This window comes from Geotrypetes seraphini, chromosome 2 (assembly GCF_902459505.1).
Source record: "Geotrypetes seraphini chromosome 2, aGeoSer1.1, whole genome shotgun sequence".
Classification (NCBI taxonomy): domain Eukaryota; kingdom Metazoa; phylum Chordata; class Amphibia; order Gymnophiona; family Dermophiidae; genus Geotrypetes; species Geotrypetes seraphini.
In genome coordinates, this window is record NC_047085.1 from 394471433 (window position 1) to 394493562 (window position 22130).

Genomic DNA, 22130 nt, shown 5'->3' on the forward strand with positions numbered 1-22130 from the left:
CACATTCTTTTTGTGCCCGCGGTTCTCATAATCTTCAAGCTGCTTTTGAAGGGCTTTAATGGTTTTATTATCTTCCTTGCACTGTGCAGCCGTTATCTCTAACTGCTCCATTTTAGTTTCCAGTACAGCCATGCGCTGATTGGCCACCTCCATCTGCCTGTTTGTGTGCACCACCTCCTCCTTTACTTCCTGTATGCTGTCTGCATTACTTTGTATCATCCTCTGTATTTTCCTGAGCTCTGCCATAACTTCTTTCTTGTCCAGCTCCTCCTCTTCCGTTTTGCCATGCCCGCCACCACAAACGCTGCATCTATTTTTTATTGCCGCGTACTAGCCATCTTCCACCAGAAGAATATTGAGGTTAGGAGCCCAAAAGAAGACGGAATATATTTTTAATTCTCAATTTGTTGCCTGATATACCGGAGCAGCGTGACTACACTTCCATCTGCTGCGTGTGCCAAGCCATAATTCTGTACTGAATGTATTTAAAAAATTATGTCAGAAATGTATGTACTGAATTGATATAAATCCTTTTCTGAATAATATAACCCCTAATTAAGCTACATTTAGGCAGCATTTTCAGTTGACCTAACCAATATCAGCAAAGGCCTAAGGGACATTATATCAATCTGACTCTAGAATGTTGATGCAGATAGACCCTAAGTGCTCCTGCACAAAATTCACATACATTAAGCATTCAGCCAGACTGGATTGTTTATCAAGAAGATAGGTTACTTGAATGGGACAAAGAAGCCAGAGACTAATCCCATCTACCATGCCTGCAAGTATCACACCTTCCTTATCAATTAAACTACCCATTGTTTCAAACAGTTTACAAATTATAAACAGAAAGATACTGGGAAATACAATAGTTTCTATATTTAGAATAAGATTCCAAGCTATAAAAGCCTCTTCTCTGCAACACTCGCTCTTTCACTCTCTGGAACCCAAAGCTTGGAACATCAACCTCCCCATCCCCCTTTCTCTCTCTACCTCTCTCTCCCTTTCTTTGTCCTCACAACACCTATTCAGGAAGCTGTTTTTCTCTCTCATTCACAAGAGCACAGAAGCAGTCTCTGTATTTATTGTAATGCTTGACGTATCTTTATAAATCTTGCTTTTCTGTAATATTAAGCTTATTTCTCTGCACAATATATCTATTCTTTATGCAAGCATTCTTAGTGGTCTTTGTGAGTGATTTTACTTCCTAATGAATCTTCTGTGAGAGTATTGAATCTAGGACCTGGCGTTTGTATGGCTGCTTCAATATAACCCCTCTAAACCTTACATTTTGGGGGCGTCTAACCTTACACTTAGCAGTTGGAGTTTTAGCCTTAGGCCAAACCAAAGAGGCAAATGACGCTCATGTTCAGACTGACGCTTGGTAGCAGCCTCGATGGAATCGTCAAAAAGCACAGTTACTTACCGTAACAGGTGTTATCCAGGGACAGCAGGCAGATATTCTTAACGTATGGGTGACGTCACCGACGGAGCCCCGGTACGGACCTTTTTAACTAGAAAGTTCTAGTTGGCCGCACCGCGCATGCGCGGGTGCCTTCCCGCCCGACGGAGGAGTGCGTGGTCTCCAGTTAAGATAAGCCAGCTAAGAAGCCAACCCGGGGAGGTGGGTGGGTCGTAAGAATATCTGCCTGCTGTCCCTGGATAACACCTGTTACGGTAAGTAACTGTGCTTTATCCCAGGACAAGCAGGCAGCATATTCTTAACGTATGGGTGACCTCCAAGCTAACAGAGAGGGAGGGGGGATGGTTGGCCATTAGGAAAATAAATTTTGTAACACAGATTGGCCGAAGTGTCCATCCCGTCTGGAAAAGGTATCCAGACAGTAGTGAGTAGTGAACGTGTGAACTGAAGACCAAGTGGCCGCCTTGCAGATTTCCTCAATAGGCGTGGAACGGAGGAAAGCCACAGAAGCAGCCATGGCTCTGACCCTGTGGGCCGTGACAGCTCCTTCCAGCGACAGGCCGGCCCGAGCATAACAGAACGCAATACAGGCAGCAAGCCAATTGGACAGCGTTCGTTTAGAGACAGGACGACCCAGGCGGTTGGGATCGAAGGTCAGAAAAAGTTGAGGAGAGGAACGGTGAGCCCTGGTACGGTCAAGGTAGTAAGCAAGGGCACGTTTGCAATCCAGTGTGTGTAACGCCTGTTCTCCAGGATGAGAATGGGGTTTCGGGAAGAAGACAGGCAATACAATAGATTGGTTGAGGTGAAAAGCCGAAACCACCTTGGGAAGGAATTTAGGATGGGTACGCAGAACCACCTTGTCATGGTGAAAAACAGTGAACGGTGGATCAGCGACCAGTGCATGCAGTTCACTGACCCTCCTGGCAGAGGTGATGGCAATGAGGAAAAGCACCTTTCATGTGAGAAATTTGAGCGAAGTAGTAGCAAGAGGCTCAAAGGGAGGTTTCATGAGGGCTGACAAAACCACATTTAGGTCCCAGACGACAGGAGGAGGCTGTAGAGGTGGTTTGATGTTGAAGAGGCCTCTCATGAACCGGGAAACCAGAGGATGAGCCGTGAGAGGTTTTCCGAGGATAGGCTCATGAAAAGCAGTGATGGCACTGAGGTGAACTCTGATTGAGGTAGACTTGAGGCCAGCATTGGACAGAGAGAGCAAATAGTCCAGTACGGTCTCCACCGCCAATGAGGTGGGATTGTGATGGTGCAGGAGACACCAAGAGGAGAACCGGGTCCACTTCTGATGGTAACATTGGAGAGTGGCAGGTTTCCTGGAGGCATCCAAAATGCGACGGACAGGCTGAGACAGATTCCCTGGAGAGGTCAGCCCGAGAGAAACCAAGCTGTCAGGTGGAGTGAAGACAGATTGGGATGTTGTAGAGACTGATGCTGCTGTGTAAGAAGAGTAGGAAACACAGGAAGAGGAATGGGCTCCCTGGAGCTGAGCTGAAGCAGGAGGGAGAACCAGTGTTGTCGGGGCCACCGGGGAGCGATGAGAATCATGGTGGCCCTGTCCTTGCGGAGCTTGAATAAGGTCCGCAACATCAGAGGCAGTGGAGGAAAGGCATAGAGGAACCGATCCGTCCAGTCGAGCAGGAATGCATCCGGGGCCAGACAATGCGGAGAGAAGAGTCTGGAACAGAACTGGGGTAGCTGATGGTTGTGAGGAGCTGCAAAAAGATCCACCTGCGGAGTGCCCCAGCGAGCAAAGATGGAGTGGAGTGTGGGAGGGTCCAGAATCCACTCGTGAGGTTGAAGGATGCGGCTGAGTTGGTCGGCCAGGGAGTTCTGTTCGCCCTGGATATAGACAGCCTTGAGGTAAAGATTGCGGGCCGTGGCCCAGGTCCAGATACGGAGGGCCTCCTGACAAAGGAGACGAGATCCGGTGCCGCCTTGTTTGTTTATGTAGCACATGGCGACTTGGTTGTCCGTGCACAGGAGAAGAACCTGAGGGTAGAGGAGGTGCTGGAAGGCCTGCAGGGCATAAAACATGGCTCTGAGCTCCAGGAAATTGATGTGATGTCGACGCTCCTGAAGGGTCCAGAGTCCCTGGGTGCGGAGATCCCCCATGTGAGCCCCCCATGCATAGGGGGAGGCATCTGTGGTTATGATCATGGAATGAGGGGGCGGATGAAAGAGGAGGCCCTTGGAAAGATTTGAGGAGTTCAACCACCTTGAAGAGATTGCTGAAGAGACGATGTCACAGAGATGGGATGAGAAAGAAGATTCGTGGTCTGGGACCATTGGTTGGCAAGGGTCCATTGAGGTATCCTGAGGTGGGGTCGTGCCAGAGGAATCACATGGACTGTCGAGGCCATGTGGCCCAGAAGGACCATCATCTGGCGAGCAGGGATGGATGGATGGAGGAGCACCTGCCGGCAGAGGTGAAGCAGAGTCCGGTGCCGATCGGCAGGAAGAAACGCCCTCATCTGATTGGTATCGAGAACTGCTCCGATGAACTGAAGGCGCTGCGTGGGAAGCAGATGTGACTTGGGATAATTGATCTCGAACCCCAAGAGATGGAGGAAAGAGATGGTGTGATGAGTGGCTTGCAGCACAAGTGGGGACGTAGTTGCTTTCACCAACCAGTCGTCCAAGTAGGGGAACACTTGTAGGTTGTGGGACCTGAGAAAGGCCGCTACCACAATCAGGCACTTGGTGAACACCCTGGGTGATGATGCGAGACCAAAGGGCAACACCTTGTACTGATAGTGGTGATTCTGTATCTGGAATCGGAGGTAGCGACGTGAAGCCTGATGGATTGGAATGTGAGTGTAGGCCTCTTTGAGGTCCAGGGAACATAGCCAGTCGTGCTGAGATAGAAGAGGATAAAGCGTGGCAAGGGAGAGCATTCTGAACTTCTCCTTGACCAAACACTTGTTGAGGTTCCTGAGGTCGAGGATAGGACGAAGATCTCCCGTTTTCTTGGGGACCAGGAAGTAGCGGGAGTAAAATCCCTGACCTCTTTGGTCCAGTGGAACTTCTTCGATGGCATTGAGGAGGAGAAGGGATTGGACCTCCCTGAGGAGGAGTGGAGTTTGGGAGGAGTGAGAAGCAGACTCTACGGGAGGATGATCTATGGGAAGAGTCTGGAACCTCAGTGAGTATCCGTGACGGATGATGTTGAGAACCCACAGGTCTGATGTGATGGCCTCCCAGCGTTGGAGAAAGATGGTGAGGCGGCCTCCGATAGGTTGAGGAAGAGGCATCGAAGGGTGGAGACTGGCTATGCCCTGGAGAAAGGAGTCAAAAGGGCTGAGGAGGTTTAGTCTGAGGGAGAGGCTTGGTCGCCTGGTGAGACTGAGAGCGAGCCTGAGTGTGCTGTTGTTGGCGAGGACGGCGAGATTGCTGCTGAGGAGGATTCAGCGGTCTGGCAGAGAATCGACGTTGATAAGAGGACTGAGGCCTGTATGGTCGCGCAGGTGGAGTCTTCTTTTTAGGCTTAATGAGGGTGTCCCATCTGGTCTCATGAGCCGAAAGCTTTTGTGTTGTGGAGTCTAGAGACTCCCCAAAAAGTTCATCCCCAAGGCAGGGTGCGTTGGCGAGGCGGTCTTGGTGGTTCACATCAAGGTCAGACACTCTCAGCCAGGCTAGGCGTCGCATGGCCACTGCCAGTGCAGAAGCTCGAGAAGTGAGCTCGAAGGAATCGTAAATCGAGCGCACCATGAATTTCCTGAGCTGGAGGAGGTTGGAAATCTGTTGTTGGAAGAGTGGGACCTTACGCTCAGGAACATATTTTTGTAGAGCAGAAAGTTGTTGGACTAGGTGTTTCATATAAAATGAAAAATGAAAGGTGTAATTGTTCGCCCTGTTAGCCAGCATGGCATTCTGGTACAGGCGCTTTCCAAATTTGTCCATTGTCTTCCCTTCTCTGCCAGGAGGGGTGGAGGCGTAGACACTGGAACCCTGGGATTTTTTGAGAGTGGACTCTACAAGGAGGCTCTCATGGGGCAATTGGGGTTTATCAAATCCCGGAATAGGGATGACCCGGTATAAATTGTCCAGTTTTTTGGGGGCACCCGGAACAGTAAGGGGATTTTCCAAATTTTTATAAAACATTTCCCGTAGGATATCATGTACGGGCAGTTTGAGAAATTCCTTGGGAGGTTGGTCGAAGTCCAAGGCATCTAAAAAGGCCTGGGACTTCTTAGAGTCGGACTCAAGTGGTATTGAGAGAGCCGCAGACATCTCCCGAAGGAATTTCGTGAAGGAGGATTGCTCAGGCTTGGAAGTGGTTTCAGCCATGGAGGGTTCCTCATCAGTAGAAGAGGCATCCTCCTCGGTACCGAGTGGGGATTGCTCCCATAAGTCTGGGTCCCTGATAGCCGGCTCAGTATGGTGGGTTTTAGAAAGGGACTTGCCAGATCGCATGGATACGGTGCCGGGGGATGAAGACCGGCGTCGATCCCTGTCCCGGGAGGAATGGTGCCGATCCCGGTCCCGAGACGACCGGCGTCGATCTTGGGCCCGGGAAGGGTCCTCTGCAGAACAAGTCTGGAGTTCAGGTTGTGCAGATAAGTGTTCATCGGTACCGAGGGGGTGGACACCGAAGGAATGGTGCGAGGCTCGGGCCGGTCTGGTACCGTAAGGAGCGGTGCCAGTATAGTCGGAAGGAGCTGTTGGAGTTGCTTTTGTAGCTGCTCCTGTAATTTGTCCTGGAGGATGGCCGAGATGCGGTCTTCCAATGGGGGCACCGGTACCGTTTTAGTTTTCTTCGGTACCATAGGTGCTGCTCGACGCTCCAGCGATGAGGAGGCCGATGACGAGGCACTCACCGAGATCGGAGCGGAGCGTTTGCAGGATCGGCGGGACGCCGGAAGGACCGGAGTCGCCGCTGTACTTGGAGGGCGCTCTAGGGAAGTGGAAGGCTTCTTAGCCGGCTTACCTGGCGCTATCGACCCCGAAGAAGGATCAGGCGGTGTCGATGTGGTCGGTGCCGATTTAGGCGGTGCCGTCGACGTCGGGGCCTGATCCATGGCAGAACCGGTGCCGAAAAGGATATTCTGTTGGATTTGCCGGTTCTTAAGAGTGCGTTTCTTTAGAGTTGCACAGCGGGTGCAGGTGTCAGCCCGATGCTCTGGACCCAAACACTGAAGGCACCAATTGTGTGGTCAGTTAGAGAGATCGGGCGTGCACACCGCTGGCACTTCTTGAAGCCCGGTTGGGGGGGCATGAAGGGAAACACGGCCTCCGCGAAATCAAACCCGGAGGCTTGTATGATTACAACAGGCCCCGCCGGGGCCGGCTGCAAAAAACAAAAGAAAAAACACGAGTTTTTTTTAAAGGAAATTAAAGTCGAAAGACAAAATATAAAATCAAAAGGAATCAAAAAATCGCGAGCGGGAAGGCAAAAATAGAGTTTTCAACAGCCGTTGAAAGCACATGCGTCTTCTTCGCTCCGCGGAAACGAAGAAACTGGAGACCACGCACTCCTCCGTCGGGCGGGAAGGCACCCGCGCATGCGCGGTGCGGCCAACTAGAACTTTCTAGTTAAAAAGGTCCGTACCGGGGCTCCGTCGGTGACGTCACCCATACGTTAAGAATATGCTGCCTGCTTGTCCTGGGATAAAGCTCATTACCTTGGCAAGGTAAATTAGCTAGACGGTCTTGTAAGTTGGGATCCATGTCCACAATGCGTAGCCAAGCCAGACTGCACATTGCCACAGCAAAGATAGTTACCCTAGAGCAGGGATAGGGAACTCTGGTCCTCGAGAGCCGTATTCCAGTCGGGTTTTCAGGATTTCCCCAATGAATATGCATTGAAAGCATTACATGCAAATAGATCTCATGCATATTCATTGGGGAAATCCTGGAAACGGCTCTCGAGGACCGGAGTTCCCTACCCCTGCCCTAGAGGACATCTCAAACACATCATAAGTGGCTTGGAGCATGAAAGATGTATTTGTAAAAGGGTCTGCTGAAGTTGTTGAAACGCAGGCAGGCGATGCACAGCCAATTCAGGAAAAAAGTAGGGCATGGTTTTAATGCAGTATTTTAAGTAAGAAGATGAAGTTCTAATTCAGGATTCTATTCGCCATCATGGAATTTTGATAAAGACGGCATCCAAATTTATCCATGGTGCGTCCCTCTCTGCCTGGAGGTACTGCAGCATTGGCCTTGGTGGGATTAGATTTTTTAAGAGATGATTCCACCACCAAGGATTGGTGAGACAATTATGGCTTCTCAAACCCCTTGCAAGGAGCCGTATTGTAACGAGATTACATTTTAGAGGGAATAGCCAGGATTGAATAAGGAGTCTCAAGATTCCTGAGAAATGTTTGTTTCAACACATGATTCATGGGAAGCTTCATGGTGTTCATTAGAGGATGAGGTAACTCCATTTCAGCCAAATATTTAGGAGTATATTTAGACTCAGACTGAAGATCAATCTGAAGAGCCTTACTCATATCAAATATGAATCTTGAAAAAGATGTTGATTTTGAAGTCGAAGTCTCCTCAGGAGGCAAAGTGGAGCGAGACCTAGGAGCCGCTTAGTAAGATGGAGTATTGAGAAGGCATATCTGTATCCAACGTAAGAGTCACAGAAGAAGCTCCGCTGTGTGATATAGGCGGAGTCAGAGAGTGCTTCCGTTTCAGAAGCCTCGATGGAGAAGTCCCAGGAGTACGAGGAATTCAGAGCCTCGACTCGTGCCTCATACTCGAGGGAGGAGTCCTCGACCTGGACGTGTCTCGAGGTGGAGAACCAGGAGGCGTTGAAGACTTCGGAGGTCGAGACCTATGCCTAGGCTTCGAAGGGATCTCGATGGGCCTCGACAATCGAGGCATAGGAGACTCTTTACCCCTCTGAGGAAACTCTACTCTTACGAGGAGACTCTTTATTCTTTTTCTAAGTCAGGTGCCTTGAGGACGAGGTATGCCTCGATTGATGTTTCGATCAAGGTTTGTCTACCTCTTCACGAACAGGATGAGTAGCTGGAGACTCGGACCAGGAAGGATGAGGCGAGGAGTCACTGGACGCTCAGGCTGGCTCACAGGAAGCAGGGTCAAGGCAGGAGCAAGCTGAGCCAAGACCAAGGTAATCTGCATGGTCAATGTGGCTTTCAGCATGTCTTCGAAGACAGGCACCGAGACCAATGGATCTGGTCTAATAAGTGCAGCAGTGCGCTCCATTGAGGGCGACCTCGAAGATGAGTATTCCCTATGTTTGGAGGCACGCTTGGATGGAGATCTCAGAGGCCGGCACGACTGCACTCGTTGTCTGGATTGCCTGGTATGCTACAGGTACGCTGCCTTCTCAGGCAGTGTACCTGTAGAAGGAATAGGAGACTTGTCTTAGGGCGAGATCTTAAGAGGCACAGCAGACGAGGCCTTTGAAGACGAGGGCGACTTGCTCGAGGTCGAGGTCTTGGAAGATGAGGCCGCCACTGGAATCGAGGCTGAGGTCAATTGCTCCATAGGGCCAAAAAGCTCAAGAATTTTGGCATGTCTGCGAAGGGCTCGTTTCTGAAGGGTAGCACAGCGTGGGCCGGACTCAGGACAATATTTGGGTCCTAAGCACAGTATACACCAATGATAGGGGTCGACAAAGAAATGGCCACACTGGCTACACCTTTTAAACCCGGTAAGAGGCTGGGACATAGACGAAAAATATAGCCGAAGCCGAATGGGGGCTGGCGGCAGGGCCTACGCCAAAGGCCCGCTGGATGAAAACCAGAGGAAAAAAATTTAAAGATTTTTTAAAAATAAATAAAGATGCACCGCAACTTGTAAAAGAAATAAAAAAAACAAAGAAAGCCGCGGTGCAAGAAGACAACTAGAAAACGGCAGAGCTGTAGAAAATAGGGCTTCTTGGCTCCATGGAAAACTAAGAACTGAGGAGATGCTGAGGAGACGCATGCTCTAACTTGAGCGGGAAGGCACTCACGCATACGCGGTGCAGCACTCGCTTGTAGAACTTGAAAAGGTTTGCAAGTCTGCTTATGAGTTGTCTGCTACAGGGCTCTATGGATGACATCACCCACATGTTGAGAATATGCTCTCTGCTTGTCCTGGGATAATAACGGGTTACCTTTGGGGGCTAGTCATTTTAAGATAGCGGCATTCGCGGATGACTTAATAGCTTTTCTCTTTCTCACCCATATAGATCCTTACCAATTTTGTTGGACAGTCTGTGGAAGTATGGTGACTTTTTGGGCTTTGGCTTCTTCGCCTTCCTTGCGAGGGACTTGGGATATGGATTTTCCTTTGAAATGGGCGGAAGGTTCATGTCGTTAGATATTCAGTTATCTATGGATGTGTCCCGATTGTATCGGATCAATAATGATAAGTTGTTGGCTGAGAAGCGTTCTAAACTGGAGTGATGGAAGGGCTTACCTTTATCTTTGATGGGCCGTATTCATCTTTTCCGTATGATTTTGTTTCCCAAGTGGCTCTATGTCCTCCAGACAATTTCTGTATCCTCATTACAGAAAGATCTGCGCACCCTTCACTCCTTACTGTCAGGGTTTTTTGGGGGGAGACGGAAAAGCACAGTTACTTAACGTAACAGGTGTTATCCAGAAACAGCAGACAGATATTCTCACAAATGGGTGACGTCACCGATGGAGCCCCGGTACAGACCACTTCAAAAGTGCATCGCCATTTTAATTGTTTAGAAAGTTTGCAATAGCCCGAACCGCGCATGCACGAGTGCCTTCTCGACCGACATAAGGTGTGTGGTCCCTCGGTTAAGATAAGCCAGCTAAGAAGCCTACCCGAGGAGGTGGGTGGAATATGAGAATATCGGCCTACTGTCCCTGGATAACACCTGTTACAGTAAGTAACTGTGCTTTATCCCAGGACAAGCAGGCAGCATATTCTCACGAATGGGTGACCTCCAAGCTAACAGAGATGGGATGGTGGGAGTGTTGGCCTAAGAAAATTAATTCTGTAATACAGATTGGCTGAAGTGCCCATCCCGCCTGGAGAAAGACTCCAAACAGTAGTGAGAAGTGAATGTATGAACTGAGGACCAGTTGGCAGCTTTACAGATTTCCTCAGTGGGTGTAGATCTACGGAAAGCAACAGAAGCTGCTATAGCTCTAATTTTGTGGGCTGTGACACGACTCTCCAGTGCCAGTCCAGTCTGAGCATAACAGAATGAGATGCACACAGCCAACCAGTTGTTCTCTTGGATATAGGATGCCCCAACTTGTTTGGATCTAAGGAGATGAACAGTTGGGGAGATATTCGATGTGGCTTTGTCCGGTCAGTGTAGTAGGCTAAAGCTCATTTACAGTCCAAAGTATTCAAAGCAGTTTCTCCAGCATGAGAATGAGGCTTAGGAAAAAAACACTGGTAGAACAATTGACTGAGATGAAATTCAGTGACAACTTTTGGAAGAAACTTTGGATGTGTACGGAGAACCACCTTGTCATGATGAAAAACCGTGAAGGGTGGATCTGCTACTAATGTTTGTAACTCACTGACCCTCCTAGCAGAGGTGAGAGCAGTAAGGAAATCAACTTTCCAGGTAAGAAACTTGAGATGAGCTGTGGCCATTGGTTCAAATGATGGCTTCATCAAACTGGAAAGGACCATATTAAGGTCCCAGACAACTCATGGAGGTTTGAGAGGCAGTTTTACATTGACAAGTCCTTTCATAAACCAGAAGACCAAAGGATGAGCAGTCAGAGGTTTTCCCTCGACTGGCATGTGAAACATTGTAATAGCACTGAGATGGACTCTGATAGATATAGACTTGAGACCAGAGTCAGACAGATGAAGAAGATAATCCAACACCAATTCCACTGCTAAAGAAGTTGTATCATGATGATGAAGAAGACACCAGGAAGAAAACCTAGTCCACTTTTACTGATAACATTACTGAGTGGCTGGTTTCCTGAACACATCAAGAATTTGACAAACAGCCTGCAAAATATGTAAGTGAGATGGATTCAGCTCAAGAAAAACCAAGCTGTCAGGTGCAGTGATTGCAGGTTGGGATGTAGAAGTGATTCCTGATTCTGAGTGAGATGAGTAGGAAATATTGGAACATAAGAACATAAGCAGTGCCTCCGCCGGGTCAGACCACAGGTCCATCTCGCTCAGCAGTCCGCTCCCGCGGCGGCCCAAAACAGGTCAAGACCTGTCTGAATCATCAGAAGGGGCTCCCTTGCCACCTTGGTTTCCCATTTAAGTCCTGCCTTCCTATCGAAGTCCTAGCCCTCCGGTCTTGCACATGCACGACCAGGTTAGTTTATACTCATTACCTGATTAACTTCCTATACTTGTGTTACATCCCAGCTCCTCCCTCAGTATCCCACGATCCCTTTATCCCTCAGGAATCCATCCAATCCCTGTTTGAATCCTCGTACCATATTCTGCCTGATCACTTCCTCCGGTAGCGCATTCCAAGTGTCCACGACACTTTGGGTGAAGAAAAACTTCCTTGCATTTGTTTTGAACCTGTCTCCCTTCAGTTTCTCAGAATGCCCCCTCGTATTTGCTGTCCCCTTCAGTCTGAAGAATCTGTCCCTATCCACCTTCTCTATGCCCCTCATGATCTTGAAGGTCTCTATCATATCTCCCCTGAGCCTCCTTTTCTCCAGAGAGAAGAGCCCCAGCCTATCCAGCCTCTCGGCGTATGAGCAGTGTTCCAGCCCTCTTACCAATTTCGTTGCTCTCCTTTGGACTCTCTCAAGTACCGCCATGTCCTTCTTGAGGTGCGGCGACCAATACTGAACGCAGTATTCCAGATGTGGACGCACCATCGCTCGATACAATGGCATGATGACTTCCCGTGTTCTGGTTGCTATGCCCTTCTTTGGGTTCCCTGGAACCGAGTTGAAGTAGAAGGGAGAACCAATGTTGCCTGGGCCACCGTGGAGCAATGAAAATCATGGTGGCTGCTTCTTTCTTGAGTTTGAACAAAGTTCTCAACATGAGAGGAAGTGGAGGGAATGCATATAGAAACAGACCCGTCCAATCCAGAAGAAAAGCATTCGTTGCCAGACGGAGAGGAGATTAAAGTCTGGAGCAAAACTGGGGCAACTGGTGGTTGTGAGGAGCCGCAAACAAGTCCACTTGAGGAGTGCCCCATTGAGCATAGATGGACTGGAGAGTTGTAGAGTCGAGAGTCCATTTGCAAGGCTGAAGAATTCTTCTGACGTTGTCTGCTAGGGAATGCTTCTCCCCCTGAATGTAGACAGCCTTCAAGAAGAGATTGCGAGCTGTCGCCCAAGTCCAGATTTTTGGGCCTCTTAACACAACAGGAGAGAGCCCGTGCCTCCTTGCTTATTTATGTAGTACATTGCTACTTGATTGTCCGTGTAAAGGAGGAGAACTTGAGGGCAAAGAAGATTATGAAAGCCTTCAGGGTATATAACATCGCTCTGAGTTCTAGGAAATTGATGTGAAATTTCTGTTCCCTGGCGTCCAAAGACCTTGAGTCTGAAGATCCATCCATATGAGCCCTCCAAGCATAAGGGGATGCATCCGTCGTGATGACCTTGTGATGAGGGGGCAAGTGAAAAAGGAGACCTCTGGAGCGATTAGAAGAGGTCATCTACCATTGAAGCGAATCCAGAAGAAATGCCGAGAGACGATCCATCGCTTGAGACCACGGGGAAGAAAGGATCCACTGAGGGGTGCAAAGATGCAGTCTTGCCAGTGTGTGACATGGGCAGTCGAAGCCATGTGGCCTAGAAGAACCATCATGTTTCTGGCAGAGACGGTTTGAAGACGAAGTATTTACTGACACAGATGGATGAGAGCCTGAAGGCAATCTGGAGGAAGAAACGCTCTCTATGAGAGTGGTGTTCAGGATTGCCCCAATGAACTGCAGACATTAAGTGGAAATGAGATGTGATTTGGGAAAGTTGACTTCGAATCCTAGAACCTGGAGAAAAGAAATGGTCCGAGATGTTGCTAGGACCACTTTCTGAGATGAAACAGCCATGATCAACCAGTCATCCAGGTAAGGAAAGACTTGAAGGCCGTGTGATTGGAGAGATGCGACCACCACAATCAGGCACTTCATGAAGACTCTGGGAGAAGATGTCAGGCCAAAGGAAAGTACTTTATATTGGTAATGACAGCGATTGATTTGAAAATGAAGAAATTTCCTGGAAGCCAGACAAATTGGGATATGTGTATAAGCTTCTTTGAGATCCAGGGAGCATAGCCAGTCATTCTGATTGAGGAGAGGATACAGCAGGGCGAGTGAAAGCATACTGAATTTCTACTTGACTAGAAATTTGTTGAGAGCTCTGAGATCCAGGATGGATCTCAGTCCATCGGTCTTCTTGGGAACTAAGAAGTAACGGGAGTTGATTCCCTGCTTCTGCTGATTGAGAGAAACTTCCTTGATGGCATTCAGCAGGAGAAGGGATTGAACCTCCTGCAGAAGAAGAGAGGACTGTGCAGTCCACAGAAGACTCTCTTGGAGGGTTTTCTGGTGGTGGAATCAGAAAATTGAGAGAGCAACCCTGACAAATGATGTTGAGGACCCAGAGGTCTGATGTTATGAGTTCCCAAAGACTGATGAAAAACTGATTACCTCCGATGGGCTGAGGCAATGTTTGGGAAATAGTGATATTGACTATGCTCCTGAAAAACAGGTCAAAAATGCTGAGCAGATTTAGGTGGTACAGCTTGTTGTTTTTGCTGTTGTTGGCGAGGTTGTTGCTATCTCTACCTCCTAGGTTGAGACTGAAGTGGAGGCATAGGTTTTGCAGCACAACGATGTTGATATGAAGATTGCTGCTGGAAAGGACGGAGCTGGTGGAGGTTTCTTCTTGGTATTCACTAAAGTATCCCACCTGGTTTCATGGGCCGATAACTTTTGGGTGGTTGTATCTAAAGAAATCCTAAAAAGTTCATCACCCAAACAAGTAGCATTAGCGAGCCAATCCTGATTGTTTACATCAAGTTCCGATACCCTAAGCCAGGCTAGGCATCACATAGCCATAGACATAGCCGCAGCACGCAAGATTATCTCAAAAGTATCACATGTAGAACGAACTATATATTTGCTCAGCTGGAGCAAGTCAGAGATGTAACGTTGAAATACAGGCAATTTGCGATCAGGCAAGTATTCTTGAAAAGCGGCAACTTGATTAAGTGCTTTAAGTAGAATGAAAAATGAAAAGCATAGTTACCGGACCGGTCGGCAAGCATGGCATTTTGATAGTCGTTTGCCAAAGTGGTCCATTGTCTTACCCTCTCTACCAGAAGGTATAGAAGCATATACACTGGCTCCTGTAGATTTTTTAAGGGTTGACTCCACCAAAAGAGACTCATGGGGTAGCTGAGACTTGTCAAAACCTGGTATGGGAACTACCCTGTAGAGCGAATCAACTTTGCGAGGAGCCCTAGGGATGGTCAAAGGAGTTTCTAAATTTTTGTAAAAGGTCTCCCTCAAGATGTCATGGAGGGGGAGCTTGAGAAACTCCTGCTGCTTATAATCCAAGGCATCCAAAAATTGCTTAGATTTTTTGGAATCGGCTTCCAGGAGTATGGAAAGAGTTTCAGACATGTCTTTCAAAAATTTAGAAAAAGAAGACTTGTTCGTTTTAGGAATGGGGTCTTGAGAAGATGGTAATTAAGAATCTTCATCTGAAGAGATGTCATCATCAGAAAGAAGAGGCTCCTCAGAATCACCCCAGAGATCAGAATCTCGTGTTTGTGGAAGGCGATGTCGAGCACTGGGTGTTGATGGTTCAAGATGTTTCATTTTCTTCAAGACCTTACCTGATTTGACTGACACAGCCTCGGGAGATGTTTGCGAAGAAGAACAGTGCCGAGCTGTCTCCAACATCGATCCTCTAACCAACCCAGGAGGCACTGATAAAGATTTTTGCAATGTCGGTGCTGAGTTTTCAAATGTCAGTGCCGATATCAAAGACTCAGACCTGACTGTTACTGCCACTGGAGGAGCCGGCATTGCCATAACAGGGAGCAAGAGCTATAACTGCTCCCTTAACTCATCCCACAGCAGTTCTTTAATTTGCTGCTTGAAAGCGTGCATGGTACCGCTGGCTTTTTTGCCAGTACAATCAGTGCGGTTCTGCGCCCCAACGATGAAGAGGCCGATATTGAGGCATTCACCACAATAGGAGCGCTACTTGGGTCTCCTCGAGGTCTGCAGGACTTGGCTCACTGCTGAAGTGACCCGAGGACCCGAAGGGGTGAGGGAAGGCTTCTTTTACGACTTACCCACTGCATGCGACACCAAAGATGATTCCATCGATGTCGAATGCTGTGGTGTCGATTTCAGTGCAGACCCCGATGCCGGTACTGGTGTCGAATCACCCTCCATAACTGGACTGAAGAGGAGATGTTGCTGAATCTGACAATTTTTAAGGGTCCTCTTCTGGAGGGGGGGAACGAGTAAAAGATTCTGCCCTGTGTTTTGGCCCCAGACACTGGAGACACCAGCGATGCAGATCTGTTATAGAAATAGGGCGAGTACAACGTCCGCATTTCTTAAAACCCGTTTGAGGATGGGACATTGAGGGAAAAATGGCTTCGGCAAAATCGAAGGTCGAGGCTTGAGAGGTGGGAAAAATGGCCTCGGCAAAATCGAAGATCGAGGCTTGAGGGGTGGAACAGCCAGGCCGAACCCGTGAAAGCGAGAAAGTTAAAAAAAATATATATATATTTTTTTTTAATAAAAAGGAAAGGAAGAAAACAAACACTGACAAAAAAGTCAGAAAATAAGCAGCGTGAGAAAGAAGGCAGCGAAAAAATATCAACGGCTGTTGATGAATGACTTCTTAGCTCCACGGAAACTAAAACTGAGAGATCGCATGTCCTATGTTGGGCGGGAAAGCACTTGCGCATGCAGGGTTTGGGCTATCGCAAACTCTCTAAACACTTAAAGTGGCGATGCACTTTTGAAGTGGTCCATACCAGGGCTCTGTCGGTGACAACACCCATTCATGAGAATATGCTTCCTGCTTATCCTGTGACAACCTAAGCTTCGGTGGGTCATGGCAACGCTTAGAACTGAAAGCTCTAGCCACAAAAGAAGAGATGGCAGCCACCCAAAGACCCCCTGCCGCTAAATCAAAAAGGTACTTAAGGACAAAGTCAAGCCCACGGTCCTGAGAATCCTTCAAGACGACACCTCCATCACTCAGAAGAGAAGCACACTTAGTCACCTGAGCCACTGAAGAATCCACCCTCTGGAATGCAAAACGCTGATTTAAAGCGTCAGCCAAGGCATACAGCCAAGACATGATCCAAGCACATTTTAAGGTACCCTCAGGTGCTTCTCAGATTTTCTGTGAACATTTTAGCAATAGCAGATGGTCCAGGAAAGAGGCAGAGTTTTGCTCTCTGGTTGAGTTGCTGCCTCTGCACCCAAAGGTTACGAGATCAAATCCCGAAGCAGCTTCTTGTGACCCCGGGCAAGTCACTTAATCCTCCAGTACCCACCATTTTGAATGTCAGCTTTGAGATGCCAAAGCAACCAAAAGGCAGTATTACAAGCAGTGTTCCCTCTAAGCGGGCGGGTGTTGTGAGCAAACTTTTTTCACCGTGAGCCAAAAATATCGGGCGCCAGCAAGTTATGAGCCAACTCGCCCGATTCTCCTCTCGCCGCCCTGCCATCTGCCGTACGCCTCTTCCGATCGTGCGCTGTGACGAGAAACGTGTGCGCTGCGATGTAATATTTTGTGCGCCAGCGCACGCCAGCGCAGCTTAGCGGGAACACTGGTTCAAATGGTTTTATTTATTTCCCCAAATTTATTTTTGTTATACGCATTGAAAATATTTGATATTGCGTTTAAATCAAAATCTCAATAAACTTGAAACGAGTGCCCGTGAGATTGTGGGAGGGTTAAATACTCAAAACTTAGAAGTTTTTGCTACGCCAGCTTTCTGGTATCTTTACATACAGTGGCGTACCTAGCATATGTAACATCCGGGGCCCATCATTTTTTGGCACCCCCCCCCATCTGTAAGAAAAACATGATTTTTAGTAACAAACCACACGTCACACATGAGTACCTAGGAAAAGGCAGCATCTTACATATTGCAGTGAGCAGTACATCAATACACCCATTGTAAAACTAAACAAGCCAGACCAGCACAGATCAATCCTACACCGTCAATCCTAACAGAAAACCATGTCTTTCGAACACACAGAACACAGAAAACACCTTCGCCTAGTAAGGAATATGTAATCACAAACTAACCCCTCCCTCTTTTACAAAACTGTAGTGTGGATTTTAGCTACGGAGGTAACAGCTCTGATGCTCATAAAATTCTGAGCATCAGAGCTGCTACCACCAAGGCTGGTGCTAAAAACGCTTCACAGTTTTGTAAAAGGGGGGATAAAATAAAAATACATAGACAAAGGTTAAATTGAACCAGCAAGAAGCTGGACTCTGCATACAATGCTTCACAGAAACAGTGACACATGTCTCCTAAAGCAATAAATAAATAGAAATTTTTTTCTACCTTTGTCTTCTGTGGTTTCTCCTTTCCTCATCTTCTTGTAACTCTCTTCCTTCCATCCACTGTCTGCCGTCTCTCTTCCCCTATATGGCATCTTCTCTCCTTCTATGCCCCTTCCAGAAACTGTATGCCTCCCCCTTCCATCTCTCCTTTCACCCCATTGGTCTGGCATCTCTCTCCTCGCCTTCCCTCTCCCACACCTCTCCTCATAGTCTGGTATCTCCCCTTCCCTGATTCTCTGGCATCTCTCTCCTTTCCTTTTCTTCCATCTTTCGTTCCCCCTCCATGCTCTCACATCTCCCCCTTCCTTTTCCCTTAGACTGGCATACCTTCCTCCTATGCTCCAAGCCCTGGCATCTCCTTTAATTCCCTCCCTCATCTTCCTTCTCCCTCCAGCTGGGTACCGCAACACTCTTCCCTGCAGCTCTGCACTTCCCCACAATTGCCATGCTTCGGTTCCTCTTCTTCCTTCCTTCCTCCCCCCCCCCCCCCCCCCCGCGGGACCCTGCGGCACCATCAACTCTTACTCCCTCTAATGTCGGCCCTGCAGCTCCAGACTTCCTCGCACCTTCTCCCCTCCCCCTTTGGATCGCTATTATTTTAAATGTTATAGCCGCGGAGCTGTATCCATCAGTGGAGATGTCTAACCTCGGCCTGCCCCGGAACTCTTACTGCAGCAGACGCCCGTCTAGGCAGGAACAGGAAGTCACTGTTGCAGTAAGAGTTCCGGGGCAGGCCGAGGTTAGACATCTCCACTGATGGATACAGCTCCGCGGCTATAACATTTAAAATAATAGCGATCCAAAGGGGGAGGGGAGAAGGTGCGAGGAAGTCTGGAGCTGCAGGGCCGACATTAGAGGGAGTAAGAGTTGATGGTGCCGCAGGGTCCCGCGGGGGGGGGGGGAGGAAGGAAGGAAGAAGAGGAACCGAAGCATGGCAATTGTGGGGAAGTGCAATCCCCCCAATGCGTCCCCTTACCTTACCGACGCGTGTGTGCGCTGTGAAGAGAAACTTTGCGCTGCGATGTAATATTTTGTGCGTGAGCGCAGGCCAACGCAGCTTAGCGGGAACACTGATTACAAGTCCTCATTCCCTTTCCGTTTCCTTATTCAACAGCAAGCAATATGCAGCAGCAGCAGCAGGACCTGAGGAGCTCAGATCAAATCAACCATGTTTGTGGGTTTAAAAAATCTCCGCAACTCAGGATCCTCCACCATAACAGGAAGACCACCAGGATCCTGGTCCTGGAAATCCACAAGAGTAGCAATATCCCCCACCATAGTAGTTCCAGCCTACATGATTAAAAGCATGGTTAAAGCATCCAGAGAATGCGGGTTGACCACCGGCGTAATCGTGGAAGATGTAAAGGGAGGAAGGGGCTTGGGGCCTCCTCTCCTATGGAGAAGCGACTCCCAGTACCAACGCAAGCACTGGAACAGGTGTGGAAGGTGCCATTTTCTTAGCTAAATAAACTTGATATAACATTAATAAAATCAGACAAAAAGCTATCCTCTGGGACAGGAGCCGCCCTCTGCAGATCCTTCTTAGAACCCTAAGACTTGCAAGCTTTGGACTCCAAATTAAGAACATAACAATTGCCGTTGCTGGGTCAGACCATTGGTCTGCCGTGCCCAGCAGTCCACTTACGCGGCGGCCCTTAGGTCAAAGACCAGTGTCCTGAGTCTAGCCTTACCTGCGTACGTTCTGGTTCAGCAGGAAATTGTCTAACTTTGTCTTGAATCCCTGGAGAGAGCTGCAGTTGTGCTGTCCTCATGGGCCGCTTTCAACTTTTTCGAGTGCCCCTTGGCATGCTGGGCTGTAGGACCACCATCTGAGGTCGAGGGAAGCTGGGCCGATGAAATTTTGCCCCCCCCCCTCGTGCCACAGCGCATGTTGAACACAGCCACTCACCGGACATCCATCCACCGCAAATGGAGCATGAACCTGAAGAATCCTGCCCTTGGGAGTCCATATGAGTAGTTATCTTTCAAAAAAGATGTTTGGAAGTTTAAAAAATAATCTTAAATTCAAATCAGGAAAATAAAAAATCCAAAATTGCCCCTGTGAAATTTTCAAAACCAAACAGCTTGGGAAAAACACAGGACCACCCCCCCTCCCCCACCAATACACGGAAATCTCTGACACAGCCTGTCAGCTCAGTATTTACATGGTGCTAAAAGACCACATTGTGCTAAAAGACTGCAGGAAAGGTAGCTGGAACAGCCCAAAGGGAGATCATCTGCCTCAACAAGTCAGTGCACTGGATTCTGGCTCTTCTAACTGACCCCCCCCAAAGCCGAAATCAATGGCCAGAGACCACCACCAGACAAGTGCCGAAGCAAATATAGGGAGTGACGCAATCGGCTCCGATCCCAAAGAGCCATGCAGCCTTTGCTCACCCACTAGAGAATGGACCTGGGGTGAGTCCTGGAACAAAGGAGCAAGCTGTCAGGGGGAAGGAGGAGGGCATACTGTCAAGTAATTGACCCTCTTGGAAGCAGACTTTGCAAAAGTCTATGATCTCCCACAGCACAAGACATTCCCCGCAGGGGACACTGAAGAACTGTAGCAAACACAGCGAAAAAACATGAAAAAAAATTGTGATATTAAAGAAAAATAAACACGAGCAGAAGAGACATGCTCCCTCTGTCTGGCTTATAGGTTAAAACTGATTTTCTGGGAGGCGGTGCTGAGGGGAGAAAGGAGAAACTGAAGACGGAATATTTATGTCTCCCTATAACAGTTACTTTATGAATAAAATCAAGGGCAAAAGTTAAAATGCGATAAAATAAAACAGATAGGGTAAGAGAACCAAGATAAAGCAACGAACTGAATACAAATAGGCTAACTGGGGAATGAAAGGTTTACAAAGCTTACACAACTCACTTGGTCCAGGAATAGAATGGGATTCTATAAGAACTCTCTTTAAACTGAGAAAGCAAATCAAATTAACATTGCTCCAGAACTAAACCAAAAGGAAGGATAAAATGAAAATGCAACTGTGAAGCAGAACCTGTATAGCTGCTCATTCTGTAGAGGGAGCTCACCTTAAAAAGATCAGGATTACCAAAGACTGGGTTCATTGTTGGGCAAATTCTTGCCAACTCCCTTGTCATCTCTGAGATATCACGGTTTCTTTCAATGTTCTACACAGAGAAAAGCACCAAACATTCAAAAAGATTTGCATGACAATTACTTTCAGTTTACAAAAGAACATCTACTGTTATTTAATCAATGCCATACATGTAGCAATATATTTTTTAAGTTATCATTAGAAAATGACTGCTGTGCATTACTAAAATTACTGTAAAACTATTCTTAAAAGGACTGCAAATCTGCCCTTGGGACTACTATCACCTAGGCACTAATGAGGAGACATGGAAAGTAATGAAGTAAAGTCTTGAAAGCAGTATCAATGAAGCATAGGTTTCTTAAAGGGCCACATGTACAAGCCTAAACAGACAAATCAGAGTGGACCACAGGCTTTCAAAGTCGGAGGCTGTGCTAAAAGCCAGTTCCCTGATCACATAAAAATGACTTCACTCAAAAGTTTAAAACTAAAAAAGAGATGCATATTGAAACTACAACAGATATCATGATCTAACAAGTATTAGATGATGATTACTTAACACTTCATTTATCACACGTGTTTGGAAACAAACTTGGTTTGTCTACACTTAATATGGTGATTGTAATGAATTTCAATTATATAAGACATTGGGAAATTGACTTCCAAGTACATAAGAATAGTCTTACTGCAGAATCAACAGGACATGTTTTGTACTGTGGGGTTTTGGGTAGGTTACTGTTTGCAAATTGTGCATGGATATCTTGGTGCAGGTGTGGGGTTCTGAGAGCTACATTTGAGAGATTTTTGGATTTGCAGATTGTTTTATTACTGTTTTATATTGTATTTACCATTGTACTGCTATCCTTTTTGTGCTGTTTTGTACTTTATTGAAGACTTTAATAAAAATTTTAAATAGGAAAAAAAAAAAGAATAGTCTTACTGAGTCAGACCAATAGTCCATCTAGCCCAGTATTCCATCTTCACAGAGGCTAATCCAAGTCACAAGTACCTGGCAAAAACCCAATTAATAGCAGCATTCCAGGGCAAGCAATGACTTCTCCTATGTCTTTCTCAACAGCAGACTATGGACTTTAAGAATTTGTCCAAACCTTTTATAAAACTAGCTACATTAACTGCTCACATCCTCTGGCAATGCATTCCAGAGCTTAACTA

The 22130-nt window shown here is 47.6% G+C and overlaps 1 protein-coding gene across 9 annotated transcripts in view; it reads right to left on the reverse strand.

Annotated features, from left to right (window-relative positions):
- Window positions 1-22130, reverse strand: part of STK31 (serine/threonine kinase 31) — a 620303-nt gene that overhangs the window by 463224 nt on the left and 134949 nt on the right. For all 9 annotated transcript variants that reach the window (XM_033930854.1, XM_033930858.1, XM_033930859.1 and 6 more), the window contains one exon: window positions 20935-21033. In XM_033930854.1, the coding sequence (XP_033786745.1) occupies window positions 20935-21033 (99 nt within the window). The remainder of the gene's footprint in view (window positions 1-20934; window positions 21034-22130) is intronic.